The sequence below is a fragment of the Patella vulgata genome, chromosome 2 (assembly GCF_932274485.2).
Source record: "Patella vulgata chromosome 2, xgPatVulg1.2, whole genome shotgun sequence".
Classification (NCBI taxonomy): Eukaryota; Metazoa; Mollusca; class Gastropoda; family Patellidae; genus Patella; species Patella vulgata.
Genome location: NC_065880.2, coordinates 11,563,147 through 11,587,895, shown reverse-complemented (window position 1 = coordinate 11,587,895; position 24,749 = coordinate 11,563,147). Strand labels below are relative to the sequence as shown.

The window sequence follows — 24,749 nt, the reverse complement described above, 5'->3', positions numbered from 1 at the left end:
AGAAGGACAGCTGTCTAGTCGTCCCGTGTAAACACTGGCGTGCACGTAAAAGATCCCTTGGCAGTTGGAATTCGATATAAGAGTAGGCCGTAGTGCAGCTGTCCGGGCAAAATGTCCCTCAAGGCACACTGTATGGCGTATGGCCGTCTTCAGGAGCAAAACACATTAGGAAGTTAAACCCTATTTAATTTCATTTTATAAAAAAAATGAAAAGCTTAAATATTTTATTCTTCAGGGACAGACGGAAGACATGAGGTATGGTATTGGGGTCTCCTAAGCAATTATCCTCATAGCCTAACACTCGAAAGATAGGCGTTACAAAATAATATTTCCGATTGCTTTCTTTATGAAAACGTGATGTGTGAAGCATAGCGTGCCGAAAAGCAGCTTTGTATATAATACCGTATATGGTCATCAATCTGAAGTGCCATTCATCAATATTAAACCAATACCGGCAATTGTTATATATTGATGTTTGGTTTGAAAGAGTGATTTAAATCCATGCGTGTAGCTAATGCAAAGACAGAATAATTCATTAATGCGTGGGAGACGCGTCTAATACAGACTTGCAATAATTCTTCTTCTTATTGAATTTAGTATTATAATAACGATGTGTATATAATAAGACAATTCGTGGTCTGCTCGAAGGAAGAACAAAATTATGATAGCTTAACCTTTATTCTGTGACTGATCGTTCGAGTGTCACAATAGTCCAGTTCAACCGGTGACTTTATTAATAAATAATAAAGAATCGCGGAGAAAAGTTGTATTATTATAAGAGCATTGATTGATTGTGTTTTCATGTGATGTGAAATTCATATTATATATTCTCTTTTTTTTTCAGATGAGCCATGAATGAGAATGGCCGTCTGTGCTATTTATACCGTTAAATTAACGGAATGAATCGCGTGAATTGTCTGGTATTTAAAAGTCCCAAAGCGTTGCCAGTAAAGTAAAAGCAATAAAAAGATGATCAGATAAACCCACTGATAAGATAGAAATTACAACAACGACCATGGCGACATTTAGATATGATCGAAGCAATAGATCAATTCTTAACTATTGTTTATTAATGTTACTAATCTAGACAATCACTCTGATATCATATTTGTACCGGATACACTTTGAATATAAATTATTTACCAGGAAATACAGCCATTTCACATATTGGTCATGTGTGGGAATCTGTCGATGATACTGCCAGGTCATATTGTATAAAGGACCTTTGACGCAGTTACGAAATAAAGTGTGATTGCTGTTTGATGAGGGAATTATGAATGGAATTAATTGAATCGAGCATCAGCCACGCGTCTCTTCGTCTATGCGGGGTCGTTTTACAGAACAGCACTTTCAATACATAGCTCCTTTTGTAGTTCCATTTAGCGCAACAGCAGCAAGTGCGTCCAAAATCATCAGAAAACACTATACTGATCTCCAAGAAAATCACCCGAAAATATTCACACAGAAACTTATAATTGCATATTCTAAAAATAAAAATCTGAACGACATCCTAGTGCACAGTAAATTAGATTAAATAAGACCAGTCTCCACCCTGACCCAAAACAAACCATATATCAAATCCTATGCCTAACCGTTAGTAATTAAAATCAATTAGATATAAGAATCCCTAGCCGTAACCCGGTGATGTGGAACAAACACGATTTTTTTTAGAAAATCCAATCCGTTGTAGGAAACACACTAATGTGGCTCTCTCCCGAGAGCCTCAAATTTATTTTCTTTTTTCTTCAGAAACAATAATACCAGAATACCAGAAGCACCACCCAAGGAAGACCATCAGCGCCACCAACACCAATAAACAGTGAAATCGCCTTTGTATATAAATCTAATGTATTGTATGTATTTTAATAAAACTAGGAAATATCACGAACTAATTTTTCATCATCCTAGGTCAGTGCTTATGTGGAGACTTAACCTCTCCCCCCAAATTCTTAAACCTAACCTACAATCTTGCCAACAATCACGTGCCCTAACTATATTTACATCTCAGCGACCTTGACGAAAATTGAACTGGCCTTAACAAATAGATCTAGCACCTTCGTTGTTCCAGTTTTTACAGATCACATAAGATTGGCGTCTGGCTGTTGCAACTCGCTGCACAGAACGTACTTTTACTACACAGTAATTATTTGTATATAATGACCCCGGTCGAAATTTAATAAATTTTGGTAAAAACTCAAGATCTGGGATCAGAAATCAGATCTTCGCTGAAATTTGGTATAAGGATTGGGCGGCATCGACATAATCTGCCATTGCCAAGAGACCTTTTTGCTGCTTTGAAACTGCTTGTCAGTCAGTAATATAGTAATACACTGATCCAAGCCACTGCAAACGGACGTATTTGCTGCTTAGAAACTGTACTGTTTGTAATGGCAGTGAAGGCAGACCATCAATTTCGATTAAATCAAAATCCTTACTAAATTATGGTTATGTGAGAAATGAAAACGAAACTAAACTAAAACCCAACAAAGAAAGTATGAAAATGTGACGACTTTAGAGATTCTATACCCTTAGATTAGTAATCATATAAACTTTGGAAAACCTGTTAAATACTCGAATCATATTTGAATAAAAAGTGAGTCAAGGAGAGTAACTCAAGAACTATTGACATCTTTATCCATATACAGGGGACACAGAGAGAAACGGGGTTTAACGTCCACTCGACACAAACTAGGCCATTTCAGGACTATCATGTGGTTCAATTTTATTTCAATAATTCGCTTGCGCGTAGGGGTCTTTAGTAGTGGGGGGGGGGGGGCGTAGGACCCCAAGAAAGGCCACGAGATTGGACAGGTGACCCTACTCCTTGTCACGTACAACCGGGGAATCGAAACCACGCCAGTTGACTCAATGATAGACCTTATGATACAACGCGCAACGATCATAGCATGATCATAAGGAACAGTAACTCTGGAAATTATTTAGTGATAACGACAGGTACCATCTTTGATTACACTACGAAATATTCTTGAAAATTTGATGGCAATCTGTCAAGAACCAAGCTCTATAGAACGACTAACTGTATGGCACGTTCATCAACAATTATAATCAGCGAAATACCTATGGACATACCTTTACGTAATTGATCAAAATCGATAGTGGCCAACTTTACACCTTTTCTAACTAACACTGATCATTCTGTCAATTGATCATTAACGTAATTGTACAGTGAGTGGGAATACAATAAAATATGGACCCGGAGCGAGGGACAAAGGCAACGGCGAAATACGCCCATATTAACAGCACAACATAGGATACATTAGTATATCTATTCCTGGGTTTTACTTAGATTTTTTCAAAAAGATGTAGGTCTGTTGATACGGTGTTTCTAAACTGCTGCATTATAGAACAGTTTTGAATTCAAATTATGGCAAATTATTGGATTGTCTTGCTACTGTCCATTGTCTGCAGTCTACAAATCTACGTCACTATATACAAACTATTCAATTCGCCTCACAACTGACAGTCCCACTCTTTTTTGTTCAAATTGTTATTCCGCCATTCTTATTTTAGCAAACGTGCGTAAACTAACTTAATTTGTTGTGTCTTTATTAGCAATCAACAATCTGACTAAAATACAGATCTATATTTCGTTTCGTTTTTTTTTTTACACTTTCGATGGCCTACACTACATGAAGATCTGACCGGTTGTGGTGGAGGATCACGTCAAAGGTCATACAAGCGGGTTTTGGCCGTATGACATCTGACATTTGATTAACCAATCAGCGTTGATGTTTCTAGTGGATTACCCACAGTTCCGTGTCTCGCACGTCAAAAACTCGCCGTAACAGATCGTTTCATTGGCTAATCGCGCACATCATCCAGAACGCGGGTTATAAAACAACTCTTCCAGATCCTAGTGTAGTAAAGACAAGTAAAACGAAATTTTGAACTATAAAACGAAACGAAATAGGATTTGTGTTTTAATCAGATTGAGCAATCACAGGCGTGAAGTAAAAGTAAAACGTATCTGGAATACTGGATAATCGAAATTTCCAAACTACGAAGATAGACCTCAACCAAAGCTCTCAGTGGAACTATCGAATTGTATAGGTATTATCACGGGATGGTAATAATAGAAATATAAAAGAATACACTTACCGTCAATTAAGTACTGAGCGGCACCGTTATCGAATAAGTCACGTAATGGTAAATCAACTGAAATGAAAAATAAATTAACGTTAATTTTAACGTTCGCCCTCCATAAAATAAAGCGTCTCTGTATATAACATACAAGCGCCTGTAACATGGAAACCTCTTTCAGAAATGACGTTAATGGGATTTTTCCACGTTACAGGCGCCGATGTATTGGCCTTGCTCGTGGTAATCTATCGTTGCTAAAGTGGTAAGGCCAAGATACGAAAAGCTAAAGCCGTCGTCTATTCGCGCTGTGTTTAAATGCAGTTATCACGTGTTTTGGACGAGAATTAAAAATAGCCCATAATAGTTAAAATTAACATATAATGCATGAACAGTCTGACACGTGAACATGACCCAAGAGAGAGAGAGAGAGAGAGAGAGAGAGAGAGAGAAATGGGGTTTAACGTCCACTCGACACAAACTAGGTCATTTCGGGACTAAAATATGGTTTAATTTTATTTCAATAATTCTCTTGCGCGTCGGGGTCTTTAGCAGTTGGAGGAAACCGGAGGACCCGGAGAAAACCCACGAGGTTGGACAGGCGACCCTACTCCTTGTCACGTACAACCGGGGATTCGAAACCACGCCAGTTGACTCAATGACAGCCTTTATGATAAAGCGCGCACGTGCTAACCATTCAGCCATCCACCCCCCCCCCACATGACCCAAGAATTTGACATTTAATATAATACAGCTATATTATAATGAGTCTAAATTCGTAGGCTATATATGTGTGGTGCTTTGTTTCATTATCTATATAACTTCCTTTATTAGTTGTCTGGAGATTTGTATTGTTACTTATATAAATGCTGAATTTAAATTAGACTTTTTTTTATTAACGTCGCTCCAAGCCGATTTATTCGTCGTATCTCAAAAGTCAAACATATGACCCGTAGTTATTATGTATTAAAAAAGCCCATAAATATACAAAAACGACAGAAGAATAATCATATTACTATATTTGCCTAATATACGTGACGATGGCGGTTTGTACTCAATAGAAACCAATGTAAGATGGAAATGGTCAAAATCTGGATTAAAATAAATATTTAATAAGTACTTTTAACTGTGCATGACCTTAAAGGAGCTAAATCTCTATTCTTTTGCTCATAGAAATGGAAAAAAAAATAGGTCGCAACACATATAGTAATGTAATATGAATGTTTATAAACTCATTTACATTCATTCGTTTAATCTATAATTTTAAATCAGTTATGTTCGGCGAAATACGCGAAGAGTCCAAACTGAATGGCATTCTTTGGCGTCTGGTTATTCTAATCTGCACCGGTAGTATTCTCCTGTGGGATAAGCTTAGCCTCGTTCACCTGCTTCATTCGTATGTCAATTTTAAAATTTTCATTTTTTCTTAAAGATACATTATGGGAGATTCGATAACGAGTTGGTTGTTCTCACTATAATAGTTAAAAACTAGATAACGTAAAGGCAATTTGCTGAACATTTCATTCAAATTGATCCACTATGAACCGAGAACTAAGCGAATGACATTTCTGCCTAGCCTCGGTCATCACTACTAAAGTCAGTACGATAAACAGCATAGTCTCGATTATCCATTTAATCGTTTAATCGAGAAGGAAAGTTATGCAGTAAATCGGCTCACAATCCACTTAAGATCGCAGGCTAGCGCTGCCATCTAGAGTTGATTATGGTCTGGATAAGTTAATTAATGTCTAATTAATAATTTAGATAATATTTCAGACCTAAAGAAAGACCTGCAATGGACAGATTTAGCTCTTGCATAATGTATGTTTAAATATTGGATATCAGAAGCCCAACCTTTCACGGTTAGATAACAACATCAATGCTGATTTAAATTGCAATGTCGAAGTCTGTATATTGAGTTAGAGTTAGACTTGCCCCATGCCTTCTTAAAACTCTATTTTAAAACTTTATTCCGATTCTGGCACCTTGCAGTTTTATTGAATGTAGAAGCATGCCTTAAACTTGATTATGCGCGCAAATGTAATCCCGATTATCCGAGCAATATATTTCGAATTTGACAAATCTAGATAATACCCTTGTAATCGCATCGGAGACAATTTAGAGTGGAGCACTCAAAGGTTAAAGGAGCTAAATCGCGAATATCTGGGACCTAGAAATTGACACAAATGGGTCGCAACGCATATAATAATGGAATGTGAATGTATATAAACTGATTTATATTCAACCGTTTCTGTTTTTACTGTAATTTCTAATCAGTAATGTTCGGCGAAATACGCCAGAAGTCTCAATTGAATGGCAATCTTTAGCGTCTGGTTATTCCAGTCTACACCGATGATATTTATTACGCATGCTCTCCAGATAAGAATTGTGGAATATGTCTAGCCGCGTTCTTTGAATCCCTTGTTCCAAGTGCCGCTGAAACGCATTATGGTACACGATTCGTGTACCAATGGTAAAATGTTTATTGTCTTAATACTGGATATCAGAAGCCAATCTTTTCCCTGTAAGATCACAAGACCAATGTTGATTTGAATTGACAAATAATTCATATTTTCAATGTCGAAGATTTTTGATGATATTGAGTTAGAGACTTAGCTACTTTAACGCTGGCTGAGGCTATTGAATCTTTGCCTGGAAAGTGTAAATATTTTGAAGCCAAATTTATGCGGCAAGGAGATCATTTTCACAGGCCTGTAACTGATATTTGAATAATGCAAGATCTGCAAATTCGATATTCTGTACATAATGTAATCTATTTAACAATCTGCACACTTACTTAAATGAAAGCCCATATCTTCTGGTTGATCATCAAAATATTCCCAATCTAATCTACGACATTCTGTAAAATAAAATAGAGATGTCAATAAAGCAAAATAAAACCAACCTTTAATTTGTTGAGGCTGAAAATAGTAGAATCGGAATGTAAAGAGAGAGAGAGAGAGAGAGAGAGAGAGAGAGAGGGGGGGGGGGTTTAACGTCCACTCGACACAAACTAGGTTATTTTGGGACTAACATATGGTTCAGTTTTATTTCATTAATTCGCCCTGGGGACCCGGAGAAAACCCACGAATTTGAACAGGCCACCCTACTCCTTGTCACCGGGAAATCAAAACAACGCCAGTTGACTCGATGACAGGCCTTATAATACAGCGCGCACGCGCTAACCATTAGACCCCCCCCCACACACACACACACCTGTGTTGATTAGCAGTTTGAGGTTGATTTGGTTAGTGTGGAAAAGATTTGTTTGAGATTTCATTATGGAGGAGACCATTGTCACAAATATAGATGGAATGGTTGGTGAGTGTCGTGGTGGTGGCGTTCTTGGTCTGATACGGGGTGGTCGGGTTTGTAATTGTTGTTTCTTCAAACAATGTCATCTAGAAAGGGAAGACTGTTGTCTCTTTCTATTCCCATGGGGTATCCGGAGAAAACCCACAAGGTTGGACAAGCGACCCTACTCCCTTGTCATGTTTAAGCGGGGAATCGAAACCACACCACTTGAATCAATGTCAGACTATGTGATTTCACGTGTTAAACCACTAGACCACCCAATCCCCATGTATGTTGTTGTATATTGTATATATCGGTACGGGAAGTTTGTTTTATAATAGGCCTATATAATAAATTAAATTGTTGTAGCCTAAGGTGTGTTTTTTTTTTTACCAGACAAATTTTTGGCAGATAAAATATCCCAGTTGGCGGAAAAAAAAAATATGAACATTTTTTATATAACAATTATTATCCATTTTGACGGAAAAGAATGAAATACAGTGTGAGCCCTGATTGCACGTATTCAAATACGACCTGGAAAACTGAGACTACAACAACTTCCGAGGCGAAAGTCGAAAAGTCGCTAATAGCGTGGTGTGTTAATTTCCTAATTTTTACTTTTCGAGTTGCATTTTGGCTTGTATAGCGTGTTGGCGCCTTCTTACTGACATTAATAAATACAAAAATGTGACTAAGTCGAAAGTCGACAAGACAGTATACAAGCCAAAATACAAATCGAAAATAAGAAATTAGGAAAAAACGAGGGGCGCTATTATCGCTGTGTGTTATTTCTTAATCTCCTATTTTCGGGTTGATTTTGGCTTGTAAAGGTGTTGTCGCCTCACATTTTGTCGTAACTTCTACTTTTCGACTTTTCGACTTTCGTGTTTTGAAGAGGCGAAAAATAGAAATTATGAATGGTAGTTATAGGCTTCGATACTCCCCAGATAAACAGTAGGCCTAAGACATATACATTGAGCACATTGTCATAGAATTTTACTTTGTGCGTTCTGAGTACACCTACTGTGTTTATACCTTTGTATCCACATACGTTGTTCCTTAAACAAAAGGTACACCAATATAGCTTGATGCAATGGTGTATGAATGGGTTGCTTTAATAGGAAACTGATTGCATGAATCTGTACACAATCTCGACAAAAATAAATCAAACACTATTTCTAGTAGACGTCATTGATTTTACTGAAAGTTTGAGATAACTGTAAGTTGACGAGAGAATAATAACAAACACTCTCTTTATCTATATACTCTTAACCCTTGACTAATTTATAAATGAACAATTTACTGTTGTAACTATTATAGGAAATATCGGTTTATAACAGATAATGAGAAATTATATAGACAGCTCGAGGCCTTAGTGAAGAGGTGTATATATAATTAGCCAGCAGTCAGTATTTTAACTGACAACATTTAGTGGACCCTAAACAGATCAGCAGTAAATAATCGCATGGCCGCTACTATCACTGAGAGGAATGACATTGGGGCGAGTAAATTAGCTCTCAATATTAAACAATTACGCGTAGGCTTACTCATATGGATTTTTAAGAGAGAGAGAGAGAGAGAGAGAGAGAGAGAAATGGAAACGTCCACTCGACACACAAACTAAACCATTTCGGGACTAACACATGGTTCTATTTTGTTACAATAGACAGAGAGTATAGATATGTTCTCCTGGGTGATAAATAGTAATGACAATGATAAATTGTATATCCATGTAGTAAGACGAAGAAAGTATGAATATTGAGACGATCAAAATGCATGTTAAAGGGACAATAACACTCTTGCGGGATTGACAGCTCCAGAAAATAAAAAATAGCCTTATTCTAAGTACTAGATGTGTTAGTGTCCTACCTGTTGTGTAAATTATCCATTAAATCCTATTTTACTTGTTCAGAGGGTTCAAAAATATTTTTAAATCCAAGTCGCATTTGAAGAGCTTTACGCCAGGCTTTTCAAATCAGTTAGTTGAATTTTTCCAATTTTTTAAATTAGGTGTGTTAAGATCAAATTTGTATCATCAATTAATTGGAATATTGTAAGATAGTACAATTTGTTGACCAGAATAAAGATTGGGACATATTATTCAGTTAAAACAAGAGTAGTATTGAGCCTTTAATAATCATACTCCTCGCAGTGTTTCGTTTGATTAGATCTAATCACACTCAAACACTGCTGTAATGAAAGCAAATTTCTTTTCAAAATTATGACTGGTCAATATTCCGATTAACAATCAATACCTAACTACGTAACAATATCATTCGGGTTTAAAGAGGGCTCCAGATATGTTTACATAACGTTAGGTCCAATTATAACCAGTGCATAGCAGAAAATTGCAGAAAAACTAATTGTGTGACAAACGAGGCTATCAGTACAACAATACTTTCGCCGTTTTTAATACCTTGAATCACTGTCCAAAGTTTTAGAGAGTACCCCAGATTAAACGAAGGGCCGTCATGTCGCTGTACTTAGGAGAGATTTGATTGAACGAGAAAAATAGACACACTCCCTCAAAAGCTCAAGTATCAGAAGTCAATCCAGCAATGACCAGCGAGGGATTTCTCGGGCCATTGCTTCAGGAATATGGTTATTAGTAATCTTCGTTTCGTATTTTTTTTCTTTACGTTTTAAGACTTATTCCGTTAGTTCATTTGTATGGCTGGTAGTAGGTCAGTCGTAACTAAGGACGATCTACTGGTAGTCGCATTTAATAAATAATAAGCTTGTAAAATTGTGAGAAGAAATGACAAAATGTTATGTTTAGCCTACGTTGCTTATGCTAATGACCCCAATCGCGTCGTGGGACACCTATTCAATAAACACTGCCCCAATTGACATTACTAACTTGCGACGTGTTTTCCGAAAGGTGTAACAGTAGGTCATCCTCGCATTACTTCGCATGCTGTTCGAGGAAAGGTTTTCTGATCCAGTTTATGACAAACAGACAAGGACCAACCGAGAAACACAAAAACCGATCAACGAATATTATGGACAGACCAGAGGCCATTTCAGGAGAGAGAGAGAGAGAAATGGGGTTTAACGTCCACTCGCAACAAACTAGGTCATTTCGGGACTAACATATGGTTTAATTTTATTTCAATAATTCGCTTGCGCGTAGGGGTCTTTAGCAGTGGGAGGAAACCGGAGGACCCGGAGAAAACCCACGAGGTTGGACAGGCGACCCTACTCCTTGTCACGTACAACCGGGGATTCGAAACCACGCCAGTCGACTCAATGACAGACTTTATGATACAGCGCGCGCACACTAACCATTCAGCCATCCACCCCCCTCCCCCGCCATTTCAGGAACATGCATATTTACATGCAGACACACTGCTGTAACAATAGGTCATCATCATCAGATCAGCTTTACATGCTGCTCGTGGAGAGGGGAAGCAGACAGTTATCGGTGGCTGTGATTCTCCCAAAACGGCGATCGCCAAAAAAATAGAGATTCCTTTCATGTATTTTCCATTCTATTAGAAATGAAATGGGATTTAACGTCCTACTATTCTGCTCCTAACCTGGGCTAATGAAGACGGGCATACGCCATACAGTGTGCTAGGGGGGAAATTTTGCCCGGGCAGCGGCGCTACGTCCTACTCTTATATTGAATTCCAACTGCCAAGGGATCTTTTACGTGCACGCCAATGTGTACACGGGGCCTCGGTTTTTCGTCCTATCCGAACGACTAGACAGCTGTCCTTGTCAGGCCCTCCGTTCTGCATCACTGACAAGGGAGAACCACGCCGGAAAATCTGGATGAACTTTCTCGGCCAATGCAGGGGTCGAACACCCGACCTCCAGGCGTGCGATCCAGCGTCTTACCCACTTAGCCACGTGATCCCCCCCCCCCATTCCATTAGAACTACCGGAAAATTTACTAGCGCTTATCTGTTTTAATAAACCTTCGCTGATGAAGTAATCATAATTTTTATTAAGAGTTTTTCGACCAAAATTAGATTTCAAGATAATTTAATCTCTGAGGTTTTCTTCTAACTTAAATATGTATGAGCAGATTTGTCTGAATTGTTGCATTGTAATGTAAACATGTCCTACTGAACTGCGTAGTCAAATGAAAAAAAGAAAACGAAACATTGCCGATCAGTGGCGATAGTCAAAGTATTAAAAGAGACACACACCCCCCCCCCCCCACATTCTTTGCAATGCACTATTTTTGTTGTTAAGTTTCTGTCAGTTTCATTTTCTTCAAACGAAAATTAATAATATTTATTATAATAAAGTCTGAATTTAAAAAAAAAAAACAAAAAAACAAACAGTAGAAATATGTCTCAAAGCAAACGTACATACTTGTTCTTTAAAAGTGCCTTTATCAATTTTTTATCAAAATTGGATATCTGGATATTTTCTGCTATTTCTAGCCTCGAATAGTAGGAGGACTGCTGAACTCTTCAGAGTTACCCCATTCTTAAAAATAGGCTTTTGTCGTCAATGACGTATATGTCATTGTTTGCCGCAATTTACATTTTATTTTTACCAGGCCCCCACGATGCACCACCGACAATGGCAAACCGTGCCGTAAAATCCAAGGGACATTCTCACTGGGCCACCGCGGCTCCTTGACGAGTCGTAGACCTACACATTTTCAAAGTGGGTCTATAAGGTCTATATCTTGAATACAATATTACCCCCCCCCCCTCCACAAAAAAAAAAGATTTATAGACCTAAATAGTATAGAACAAAATGCAAAATAAATGGAGTTTTTGGCCCGAACCATTACAGCAGCAACGGAAAGAAAAGAACGGGCAAAGTTGAAAGCTGTAGTTAAATTGCAACAAGAAGTAGTCGTAGTATTTTAAAGAATTAGATGAATGAAGAAACATAAATACAAATAAGAGATCAATGAATAAAAAAAAAACCCAAGAGATAAACTATCAATGACAAATATGACGATTATTATTTTCATACAAAAAATAAGGAACACAGATAAGCGGATATTAATTTAATGAATTAAGTGAATAGAAGACATGTCTTTAACCATACTCCTCGCAGTGTTTCGTTTGATTAGAGCTAATCCCGCTACTCACTGCTGTAAAGAAGGCAAATTCTTGTTCTAAATTATGACTGGTCAATAGCCCGATTAACAATCAATAGCTAACTGCGTAACAATACCAAACAGGGTCTCAAATTGGACCAAATATGTTTACATAACGTTACGTCATGACTCACGATTTTATTATGCCCAATTAACCAGTGCATATAATATTGCAGAAAAACTAATTGTGTGACAAACGAGGCTATCAGCACGTATATAATGTAAACAATACTGTTTTGAGTCGAACAACACTTTCGCCGTTTTTAATACCTTATATCACTGTCCAAAGTTTCAGGGAAGGCCCTTGATAAAAAGAACTGTCATGTTGCTGTGCTTGGGGATAGATTTGATTGAACGGGAACAATAGACACACTCCCTCAAAAGCGCAAGTATCAGAAGCTAATCCAGCAATGGCCAGAGGGGGATTTCTTGGGCCATTGCTTCAGGAATATGGTCTTTAAATGACATTAAAATTTTAAAATAGACGCCTTCTCGTATTATCAGCACATGGCATTTCTTCGTTTCGTTGTGAATTTTCCGGTATTTATAATTTTTACAGAATAAAAAAATACGCGGGAAATAAAGAAATCCCGATCATCAAGTCGTATTATCCCTATTTTTGGCCGCCGCCGTTCGCCGTTTTGAGAGAATCACAGCCACCGCTGAGTTATGGAGAGCTGTACCCAAAAATTGATTCCTACTACTCCGACCCAGTCTCTGTAAAGAAAACAGACAGAGACTATCCGATAAACTTATATTACAAACAGACCGGAGGCCAGTCTAGAAATCTGCATATATAGGCGAACAGATTAAAGGCGAAACCTTTTGTACATCAATGATCGTGTTTTGTCTTCTTCAACAACCGATCAAATAGTCTATAAGAAACAATCACTGTAGGAGGTTCATGTATTTTGTATGATTTATTTCTGACAATAAAAATAAATTATTTTTGTAGCTGATAGAAAAGCTGATATTATATAAGTCTTCCTCCTTTTTTTACTTGACAATGTATTAAATACAATCAATCATATTGAAAAGCAACATCTCGAAATATCAACGAGGATTCTAAAAAGACTTTCAGATTAATGCGTTTGGCACCTTAACTTCGAATTTAAGGACAGCTACGGAAAGCGTGGAATACGCCCACACAGAATCCTTGAAGAAATCTAATCTCTATGGTTCATCCTCTTATCACGTGCACAAGGTCTTTGGAAAAGGGGGCGTAACTCCGAACGAAAAGTCGCGGAACGCTGAAAATCGGTTTGTCCTTTCATGACCACGATGCTTTACACTAAATTTGAAAAGAATCTGTCGAAAACCCTAGCCTCTATCGCTACCATAGGGTTATTGGAAAAAAGGCGGCACAACTCCGTCAAAAACTCTAGCTTCTATCGCGTTCACAAGCCAGTTGTTATCGGGAAAAGGGGGCATAACTGCTTCAATTGTCTTGTCGACGGACAGACTGACGGGTGGGGTGACTACATAATTTGGGCGTATAAAAACGATGGAATACGCTGAACTGAAAGTGTTAGTCACATATCAGTGATGCAGGACGGAGGGCCTGACAAGTATAGCTGTCTAATAATTCGGATGAGACGAAAAACCGAGGTCCCGTGTACACATTGGCGTGCACGTAAAAGATCCCTTGACAGTTGGAATTCGATATAAGAGTAGGCCGTAGTGCCGCTATCCGGGCAAAATTTCCGTCATAGCACACTGTATGGCGTATGCCCGTCTTCATTAGCCCAGTTCGGAGCAGAACAGTAGGACGTTAAACCCCATTTCATTTCATTTCCTGTTACTTAGCTTATATATATATTTATATAAGAACTTTTCCGTTTGAAGTTTATATTAAAATTATATATGAAATTAGTTTCCTCAATTTGATTTTCAAGTTAATCTAATATAGTAACAATAGAAAATCAAGGTATTTCCGATATCAATTCCATTCATAGAATATGACATTTCCTGAAATTTGTATTATGAGCTGAGAAACAAACCAAGTCGATGAATTCAAGGTAAATGTATATTTTGTATTATACGTACTTTGAAAAGGGTATTACTTGCTCCCGCTGTGGGAGGGTGGTCGAGTGGTTAACACGTATCATAAGGTCTGTCGTTGGGTCAACTGGCGTGGTTTCAATTCCACGGTTGTACGTGACAAGGAGTAGGGTGGCCTGTCCAACCTCGTGGGTTTTCTCCCTGTCCTCCGGTTTCCTCCCACTGATAAAGACCCCTACGCGCAAGCGAATTATTGAAATAAAATTCAACCATGTCGTAATCCCGAAATGACCTTGGTGGGTTTTTTTTAATCAGACGTTTCCTGTATGTAATAAAATATTAAGAAATCTTATTAACTGGCTAATTCTTTTGTTTAAACAATATTTTATTCAAAATTGAAGAAGATTGGGGAATAGGCATGGGCTATAATATAACCGCACTCCTTTGTTCTTGGTGATGATAAAAGTGAGAATGTCTCTTTAAATGTACAAGAAAAGAATATTACGATGGTGTTTTTTTTCCAGTTCAGACCGTTCCTGTATGTCGTAAAACATTAAGAAATCTTATTAACTGGCTAATTCGAAATTTCCGTGAATATACTTCCAATATTTATCTGTTATTTTCATTTCAATATTATATGTTATAAATCATAGCTTCATGTTTTATCCATTATATTATAAAAAAAACAAAGTTTATTATCTCAAAATACATTTGACTTGTCCATCTTTCCATAAGGTTTCTAACAAAGTGAAATATTGACATATTGAATTACTATCCCCTATTTGATCCAGACAGAAATTTATCAAGAACATGCCATATTGCTTAGATATAACAGTATCGCATTGTTCCTCTTGTCATTGTATATTGTTCCTCTTTTCATGGGGGGGTTGGATGGCTGAATGGTTAGCGTGCGCGCGCTGTATCCCAAAGTCTGTCATTGAGTCGACTGGCGTGGTTTCGAATCCCCGGTTGTACGTGGCAAGGAGTAGGGGCGCCTGTCCAACCTCGTGGGTTTTCTCCGGGTCCTCCGGTTTCCTCCCACTGCTAAAGACCCCTACGCGCAAGCGAATTATGTAAATAAAATTGAACCATATGTTAGTCCCGAAATGACCTAGTTTGTGTCGAGTGGACGTTAAACCCCATTTCTCTCTCTCTCTCTCTCTCCTCTTGTCATTTTTTCATTAGGAGATCTATCAGTTAAAGGACATAGATATGGCTCTATTTTTGGGGAGAGTGGGGTTTAACGTCCACTCGACACAAACCAGGTCATTTCGGGACAAACAGATGGTTTAATTTTATTTTAATAATTCGCTTGCGTGTAGGGGTCTTTAGCACTGGGAGGACAGGTGACCCTACTCCTTGCCACGTACAACCGGGGAATCGAAACATCGCCAGTTGACTCAATGTCATACTTTATGATACAGCGCGCGCGTGCTAACCATTCGCCCCTCCCCCCTCCAATTACAATAACTCAAGAAGTCAATAACAATATGACTGCTAAAAGAGTAACGTTTTTTTAAAATTCCATTTAAAGACCTGTGTGGTTTCATTGTTTTTAACACTTTGTTGTAATGAATGCCCTTCTAAAGAAAATGGTTGACACAAACCAATGCAAATGAAATGAAATGAAATGAGGTTTAACGTCCTACTGTTCTGCTCCTATACTGGGCTAATGAAGACGGGCATACGCTATACAGTGTGCCGAGGGAAATTTTTCTCGGGCAGCGGCACTATGGCCTACTCTTATATTGAATTCCAACTGCCAAGGGATCTTTTACGTGCATGCCAATGTATACACGGGACCTCGGTTTTCCATCCCATCCAAACGACCAGACAGCTGTCTTTGTCAGGCCCGCCGTCCTGCACCACTGACAAGGTGAACCCACTTCGGAAAATCAAGATAAACTTTCTCGCGAGGCCATACCAATGCAACATCTAATGAAATTATTCTGGTCCTGTTTTATTTATTTTTTTAATATGGGTTTTGACATTGGCGGAAGTTTATGAAATAATAGCTTATCTACGCATTGATATACATGCGTAATACACTAACTACATAGTGCATGATGACTCAAGTCTGACCCCATGTTGTTTACGTACATATATTTATTTATATTATCCGTTTCGTATGGCGGTTATTGTCCGTCACATATCAAAAATCTACCAAAAAATATCCTTGGGAAACAGTTTTTTCCCTTGTTATGAAGTCTCGAGGTCGATTTATTATTCCATTATATAGTTTGCAGACAATCGTAATATCAAAATATCAAATAGGATGCTATATTCGGAGACACACATTACGGTCTAAATTTGCCACTGGAATTACCTGACGACGTCACACACCCGATAAATATAGCCCACATCACCTCTGTACGAACAAATAAAATATAGACATTTCTCATAACAATCATTGATTTACACGTTTTGACAATTTTACAAGGCAAACGAAGCGATGCTTTCTTTCTTTACGTGATTTTTTTTATGATTATTATTATACGGCCTGCTACATTATTGTGTTGTTTTGGCCTTTGATCTGTTGTAAACATAAAAGAATCGGCCCTCTTCGTGTATTTTATAGAAAAACAAATATTCTTGGATTACTTTTGTGTTAAAAATAGTTCTTCATGGAACACGTTCTTGTATTGCTGATCAAAAAGATTCCTTTTTCTGACAACAGGTCAGAGCCGTATGTAGGATTTTAAAAGTGGGGGTGCAGCAGAGTGGTGGGGCGTCATCGCCTCCACGTATGTGATATAAGAAAGTTTCGATCAGGGCGAACGGACCCATTGGCGTGTGGACGCCCTTAAAACCGATCGACTGATCAGTGCCTTAAAGGGACAATAACACTCTTGCTGGCTTGACAGCTCCAGAAAATAAAAAATAGTCTTATTCTAAGTACTAGATGTGTTAGTGTCCTACCTGTTGTGTAAATTATCCATTAAATCATATTTTACTTGTCCAAAGGGTTCAAAAATGTTTTTAAATCCAAGTCACATTTGAAAAGCTTTACGTCAGGCTTTTCAAATCATTTAGTTGAATTTTTCCAATTTTTTAAATTAGGTGTGTTAAGATGAAATTTGTATCATCAATTAATTGAAATATTGTAAAATAGTACAATGTGTTTACCAGAATAAAGATTTGGGCATATTATTCAGTTACAACAAGAGTGGTATTGAGCCTTTAAGAGCATCAGTGTGATCATAATCAAGTGTATTATTTTATAATTGAAAGATTGTCAAATAATTTTTTTTGGGGGGGGGGGGGGATGGGGGGGGGGGCCCAATTTCTCGGGGCGCCTTATTTTTCTGGGGGTGCAATGTACCCCCTTCACCCCCGCTAAATACGGCTCTGCAACAGGTTACTTAATATATTTTTCTCACTTTATCAAGAACAAATATGATCAGGCCGCGAGTTCACAAAGCATTCTCAGACTTAAGTTGAGAATTTACTCAAACTTGTTCTCAATTATTTCAATTAAAATATAGCCCTTTATAAAACTTTTGTTGTTTTAATGTATCAAATACAACAATAAGAAACTATGTGCAAAGTTTTGTGTTTCTGGATCAAAGATATTTCTCATAATCAGTGATTGAAAGTTAAGCAAATTCTCAACTTAAGTCTGAGAATGCCTTGTGAACTCGGGGCTAGACCTGAAACTTTACGTTCAAGCTCCATCCAGTTAATAATATACACAAGTATTTGAACATAATTAAAGTAGCTAAGTCTCTAACTCAATATCATCCAAAGTCATAATTTGTCAAATTAAAGATACATTATATTAGATTTAGATAAAGAGCTAGCCATTCTTGCTATAATAGTTCGAAAATAGATAATGTAAAATGAATAATGTGAAAATTTCATTCAAATTACTTTATTGCGAGCGAAGATATTAACCATTGAGGGTTGGACGCAATAATTACAACCACCGTACTGGTTGTTCGAAGCTAAGTCTAGCTTCTCAATTTTTAGCTTAAATCAAAATATGGCTGAACAGTTCTAATCTATTTAATATCGGAGAAATCCGATGCCACCGAGAGTTGATTATGGTCTGGATAAGTTAATTAATGTCTAATTAATAATTTAGAAAACATTTCGGGCTTAAAGAAAGACCTAAATAAACATTGACGTTGTGATCTTACTGGGAAAAGATGGGCATCTGATATCCAATATTTAAGACAAAATAAACATTTTACCAATGGTACCCGAATCGTGTACCATAATGCGTTTCAGTGCCATTTGTAACAAGTGACTTGAAGAACGAGGCTAGACATATTCCACAAGTCGTGACAAACGGTGACGTCATATTCTTATCTGAAGAGCATGCGCAATAAACACTTTCAGTGTAGACTGGAATAATCAGACGCTAGAGGTTGCCATTCGATTGAAATTTCTGGCGTGCTTCACCGACTATTAGCGATTTAGCTCCTTTAAAGTGATAACAGTAAATACTTATATAAGACGAAGGATGATTGAGGCGTGGAAGGATCTGGCTACGATAATGGTACATCTCACTAATCACAGTTAATTATAGCTCCCCGGGTTTCAACGTAGGATTGACCTTGAAATACATGAAGTTGTTTTCGTTCTTGTGGATATATAATACAACATCTTTATTCAGGATATCTGAATGGGGTTGGGGAATAGACTTAGCCTATGTAAAATCCCTCGAGGTTTTGTTCGGTGTCTTGGGCATGGAACTTGAGTTACCAGGGCCGAATTAAGAGAGAGAGAGAGGGAGAGGGGGAGTGGGAGGGGGCTGCAGTCGGAGATCCCAATATAGAAGGGGCCACTAAATTAGTTCAAAATCTTTTTTATTCCAAAAATGAATATGTCCATTTGCGCAGCTACCGTAAGGCTAGTTACCCATTTGAAATACCCTGTTGTTTATAAAACAACCCAAGGTTCGACGGTGGAAGGTCATGGTTTAAATTTCATGTAAAATGCTTATTTTACAGTAAAAGTAAAAATAATAAAACCCTAAATGCGCCATTTGAACTTTTTTTAAATAATAAATTTCACTGTATAAACCAAAATTCAAAGTATTATGACGTCACATTGATAAAATACACGAATGACGTGACCAGCATTAAGACAATGTTTACCTAAAGGGGCATCGAGAGTTGATTATGATCTGGATAAGTTATTTAATGTTCAATTAATAATTTAGATAACATTTCAGACTCAAAGAAAGATCTGCAATAGGCAGATTTAGCTCTTGCACAATGTATGTTTAAGCAATTTGATTAAAACACAGATTCTATTTCGTTTCCTTTTTATAGTTAAAAATTTCATTTTACTTGCCATTACTACACAAGGATCTGGAAAAGTTGTTATTAATGACGTGTTCTGGATAATGTCAGGGATTAGCCAATGAAACGGTCTTTTACGGCGACTTCTTGGCGTTCTCTGCGCGGAACTGTGGGTAAACCCCCAGAAACGTCAACGCTGATTGATTAATCAATGTCTGGCGTCATCGGGCCAAAAGCTGCTCGTTTGACCCCTGACGTGAACTCCCACTATAACTTGTCAGATCTTCATGTAGTGTAGGCTATCGAAAGTATAAAAGAACGAAAGAAAATATAGATGTGTATTGTAATCAGATTGATGTTTAAGTTAATAATTACTCTATTTACTGCACCTTTCATGATCTGTCCAACGATTCTGGTTTCATCTAACTTATAAAGGGCATATAATAAACATTTGTCAAGGTCATTCAGATGACCTTGAAATGTTACGTAGTCCCCATTTCAATAAACTAATACCTTTCCAATGACAATCTGTTCAATGGATAAAGTCGTTCCGTAACTGCAAGTAGTAGCGGTACTCGCTGGTCAATAATGAATCATTGCAATACGGAGAATGGTCGTCTAGCATTTCTGTAACTAGCTTTAATGAAGTAAAAAGTTGTCTAATTTGGTATATAATATTATGTTCAATGGTTATTTTGGTCTAATTACTGTCAAAGGACAACCTATAGTTATTCGGATAGGACAAAAAACCAAGTCCCCGTGTACATATTGTCGTGCATGTAAAAGAACCCTTGACATAGTAGACCGTAGCGACACTGTACGGGTAAGATCGATGTGAACATGACATTAGCTACATTTTTTAACATAATATATAGTGTGATTAGTATGAATCATTCGGGCCATGAGAGGACAAACCTAATGATGGATGTTACAGTTTTAAACTTATCAAGTTTGGTGAACATCCAAGTTTTTCTGATAATCTGCTGTTGAGACATGGCTGCTGTGGGCTACATCTATTTGTCAAGGTCAGCTAAATTTTTGTCAAGGTCGCTGAGATGTAAATAAGGTTAGGGCACGTGATTGTAGGTAAGGGTGAGGGTAAGCATTAGGGCTACGTCCAGGGTTAGGGTTGGGACTAGCGGCTGTTTACATCTCGTGACCTATGACCCAAAATTGAGCTGGCCTTATCATTTAGCACTGTGTGGGCGCATACCAAAAACGATCATTTAGTTCAGGGATCATGTGACAACTAGGACTGTCCCTTTACATATATATATCTTTTTATGTATTAATAAGTCGATTTAACTGAGTACCAAACCGAGTGAATAGAAATACTCATCAAAGAACATTACATCCCTTTCACACGAAACACTCAGCTTATTAAGAACTTTGTCGAAAGAAATGGTATTTTTGTATATGTTTGTCTTCATATTATTGGTTTAGCTTTGAATATTATCTTTAGATTTTTATACTTCTTACCCACTCAGACATACGTTTAATCTTATTTTAGCTTTGTAGCTTTTCTTTTCACAAAAAATTGGATAAAGATGTTTTGTCGTAAACTATTAACATGTTCGCATTGGCCTGTTAAATACTGCAATATTTAAATACACAAAATCAAAACTAATCTCGTGCCGCAGTTACAGACAGTGCAGTTTCTATCATCCAGAAAGCTCATCTACAAGAAAAGAACATAATAGGCATCCGTTTAGCAAAATTCGGCAAACTCCGGTACTCAGCATCTGGCCGTGACTGTATGACGGTAATACACAAAAACACATACTCATGGAAAAACAGCTACTTATTTATTTGGGCGACGTTTCGAAGAGTATTCTCTCAAGCGACGGTTGACAGAATACTCTTCGAAACGTTGCCTTAATAAATCAGTAGCTGTTTTTCCATAAGTATGTGTTTTGTGTATTGCTTTATCCAGTTACTAAATGCCTCTAAAAGATCGTAGATAAGATAAGATAAGATAAGATAAGATATTTATTGCATCAAAACGTCCATGAAGGACAGCATGCATACATATACACACTTAGACAGTCATATATACATTCAATAATACATATTACATAGACAACTCAATACAGCTATACAAACAGTATACTACATGTACAACTGTACATGTATATCAAATAGTAAGTGCAGCGTATGACGGTAAGTGATATGTAGTTACAGTTGAAGGATTATTAAACATACATTATACAAGAGGTAAATCTTGCTTTAGGCCTGAAATGTTATATAAACTATTAATTAGACATTAATTTATTAACATGAAAAGACCATAATCAACTCTCGATGCCGTCTTATCTGTCGGATTTTCAATGGATTTGAATCCGTTTATGATTAAACGCAAAAGTGGATAATCGAAACTTTTTTACTTAACGTAACAGCGCTAACAATAACAATCGAGGCTACCAAGATTTTAAAATAAGGTTTTCTCGGCTTAGGTTGAAGCCATTTGACTGAAAGATTCAGCAGATTCCCTTTACATCATCTAGTTTTTAACAATTATAATAGTTATAACTATTAATTTTAAACTAAGTTATAGTGTGCCGAATGCTGTTAACAATCCACAAATGGGGAGGGGGGGGGTGGATAGCCGAATGGTTAGCCCGTGCGCGTTGTATCACAAGGTCTGTCATTGAGTTAACAGGCGTGGTTTCGATTCCCCGGTTGTACGGGACAAGGAGTAGGGTCACCTGTCCAACCTCGGTGGTTTTCTCCAGGTCCTCCGTTTTCCTCCCACTGCTAAAGACCCCTGCGCGCAAAGCGAATTATTGAAATAAAATTCAACCATGTCGTAATCCCGAAATGACCTTGGTATGTAATAAAATATTAAGAAATCTTATTAACTGGCTAATTCTTTTATTAAATAAAATTGAACTATGTGTTAGTCTCGAAATGACCTTGTTTGTGTCGAGTGGACGTTAACCCCCCCCCCCTCTCTCTCTCTCCCTCTCCAGATTGACATAAGCAGACAATTATTAAATCTGAAGGATTATTAAGACATGGTATATTAATCTAAAACCATGTTATAGTAATCAATATACCCACGGTGGCACTAGTATTCAAATATACATAAAATGAATAAGACGGGAAAGAGCGCAACATTCTAAATCAAAATTTGCATAATTTAAAGATACATTATGGGAGATTCGATTACGAGTTGGCAGTTCTCACTATAATAGTTAAAAACTAGATGACGTAAAGGCAATTTGCTGAAAATTTCATTCAAATTGATCCACTATGAACTGAGAACGAAGCAAATGAAATTTCTGCCTAGCCTCGGTCATCATTACTAAAGTCAGTACGATAAACAGCATAGTCTCGATTATTTATTTAATCGTTTAATCGAGAAGGAAAGTTATGCAGTAAATCGGCTCACAATCCACTTAAGATCGCAGGCTAGCGATGCCATCTAAAGTTGATTATGGTCTGCATAAGTTAATTAATGTCTAATTAATAATTTAGATAACATTTCAGGCCTAAAGAAAGACCTGCAAAAGACAGATTTAGCTCTTGCATAATGTATGTTTAAATAATTTGTTTAAAACTTTTTTTTATTGTAGATGATATGTAAAAAAGGGGGGGGGGGTACTCGATTGAATGTCCCGGAATTAAGTTCTCACACTTCCAAAATTAATGTCAATCGAGTGAAAAGAAGAATTTCGGAAAACAACGCAGGTGCCGACTGCATAAAAATATCTCAACCAATCATGACAACTGAACCATATTTATTACTTAAAATACGTCACGATTCTACTCACACCACCTCAGCTGTTGGGACTGGCAGAACTGTGACATGGCTTAATTCCGTATCACTTGATTGCAATTCGGGACGCCCCGGACTGACAATCGAGCACCCCCTATAAAAACTTTCGTAATAAATCAAAACTACTTCCAGGGCCCTGTTTCTCGAAATCTTAACTAAAGATAAAATCCAAATTTTAGTAGACAATTCAATTTTGATTGGCTAAGCACTAAAATTGCTAAAATTTGGATTTTATCTTAGTTAAAATTTCGTGAAACAGGCCGCAGAATTGTATATGTGCGTGTGTGTGTGTGTGTGTGTGTAAAATAGCTTTATTTAACGCCCGCTTCCATCGACATTCTATCGCCGACAATTACATTATTATGGGTTAAAATACAGATGTGACGTCATCCTTTGATGTTGGCGCACCATTATTTCAAATATTCGCACGGGCAATGTGCCAAGTGTAACTAGTTAAAATAGTGACGTATTTCATTGCAAAGCACGTGCAAGTGTCTGTATTTTAAGTTATTTAATGGTCTCGAGCTTAAGACGTTGCGTAATATATTGTAAAAAAAACCTCGGGCCTCACGGCCCTCTTGTTCTTACAATATATTACTTAATGTCTCGCTCTCGACCGTTAAACAATATATATTTATTTACATACTAATGTTATTGTCGGCGATATCACTTCGGTGGAAGCAAAAGTTAAATTAATCCATTTATATACCTAGACAAACCATACCAATGTGGAGATTAATTTGTATTGAATTAGGATTGTTTCTCGGTTTATAAATATACATATGACAAAACTTCTTGTATATGGTAGCGAAAATCATTCAGAAAATTCAGCTCTCGATAATTATATTAACGCTGTGAAACACATGGGAATGTATAAATCTTCTTAATTCCTTATAATGAGTATTCTTTCACTACTGGGAATTTAGATCTCAGCCCAAATTACACAATATTTCATTTTCTGTAAATGCCAACATTTCTTTTATAAATCTTATAAAACCTACGGGAAAAGTGATAAATGATATTTTAATTTAGAGACACGCATACATATATATATTAGTTTTCCTTACTGCAGCTGTGACGGTCAAAATATAAAATTTATCATGCTTTTATATTATTTCGTAACTTATGCGATATTAATAATGACCAGTTTTTATTCTCAAATAAAATGAATAATGCTATTAATATCTCTCAGCAATGTAAAGAAATGTATTCCAATTATATACATATATTATTAAATCAGTTGTCTGATCGAGGTATT

General features: G+C 37.1%; 1 protein-coding gene across 3 annotated transcripts in view; it reads right to left on the bottom strand.

Annotated features, from left to right (window-relative positions):
• The window catches only part of LOC126809730 (neurotrophin-3), a 52,183-nt gene that overhangs the window by 14,976 nt on the left and 12,458 nt on the right, over positions 1 to 24,749 (bottom strand). For 2 of the 3 annotated variants that reach the window (XM_056099055.1, XM_056099056.1), the window contains exons 2-3: positions 6,896 to 6,958; positions 4,120 to 4,176 (exon numbers count right to left, since the gene is read on the bottom strand). In XM_056099055.1, coding sequence (XP_055955030.1) covers positions 4,120 to 4,176; positions 6,896 to 6,958 — 120 coding nt within the window. Of the gene's footprint in view, positions 1 to 4,119; positions 4,177 to 6,895; positions 6,959 to 9,261; positions 9,282 to 24,749 lie in introns of those variants that run through there. The other variant, XM_050534482.2, reaches the window with a different exon arrangement.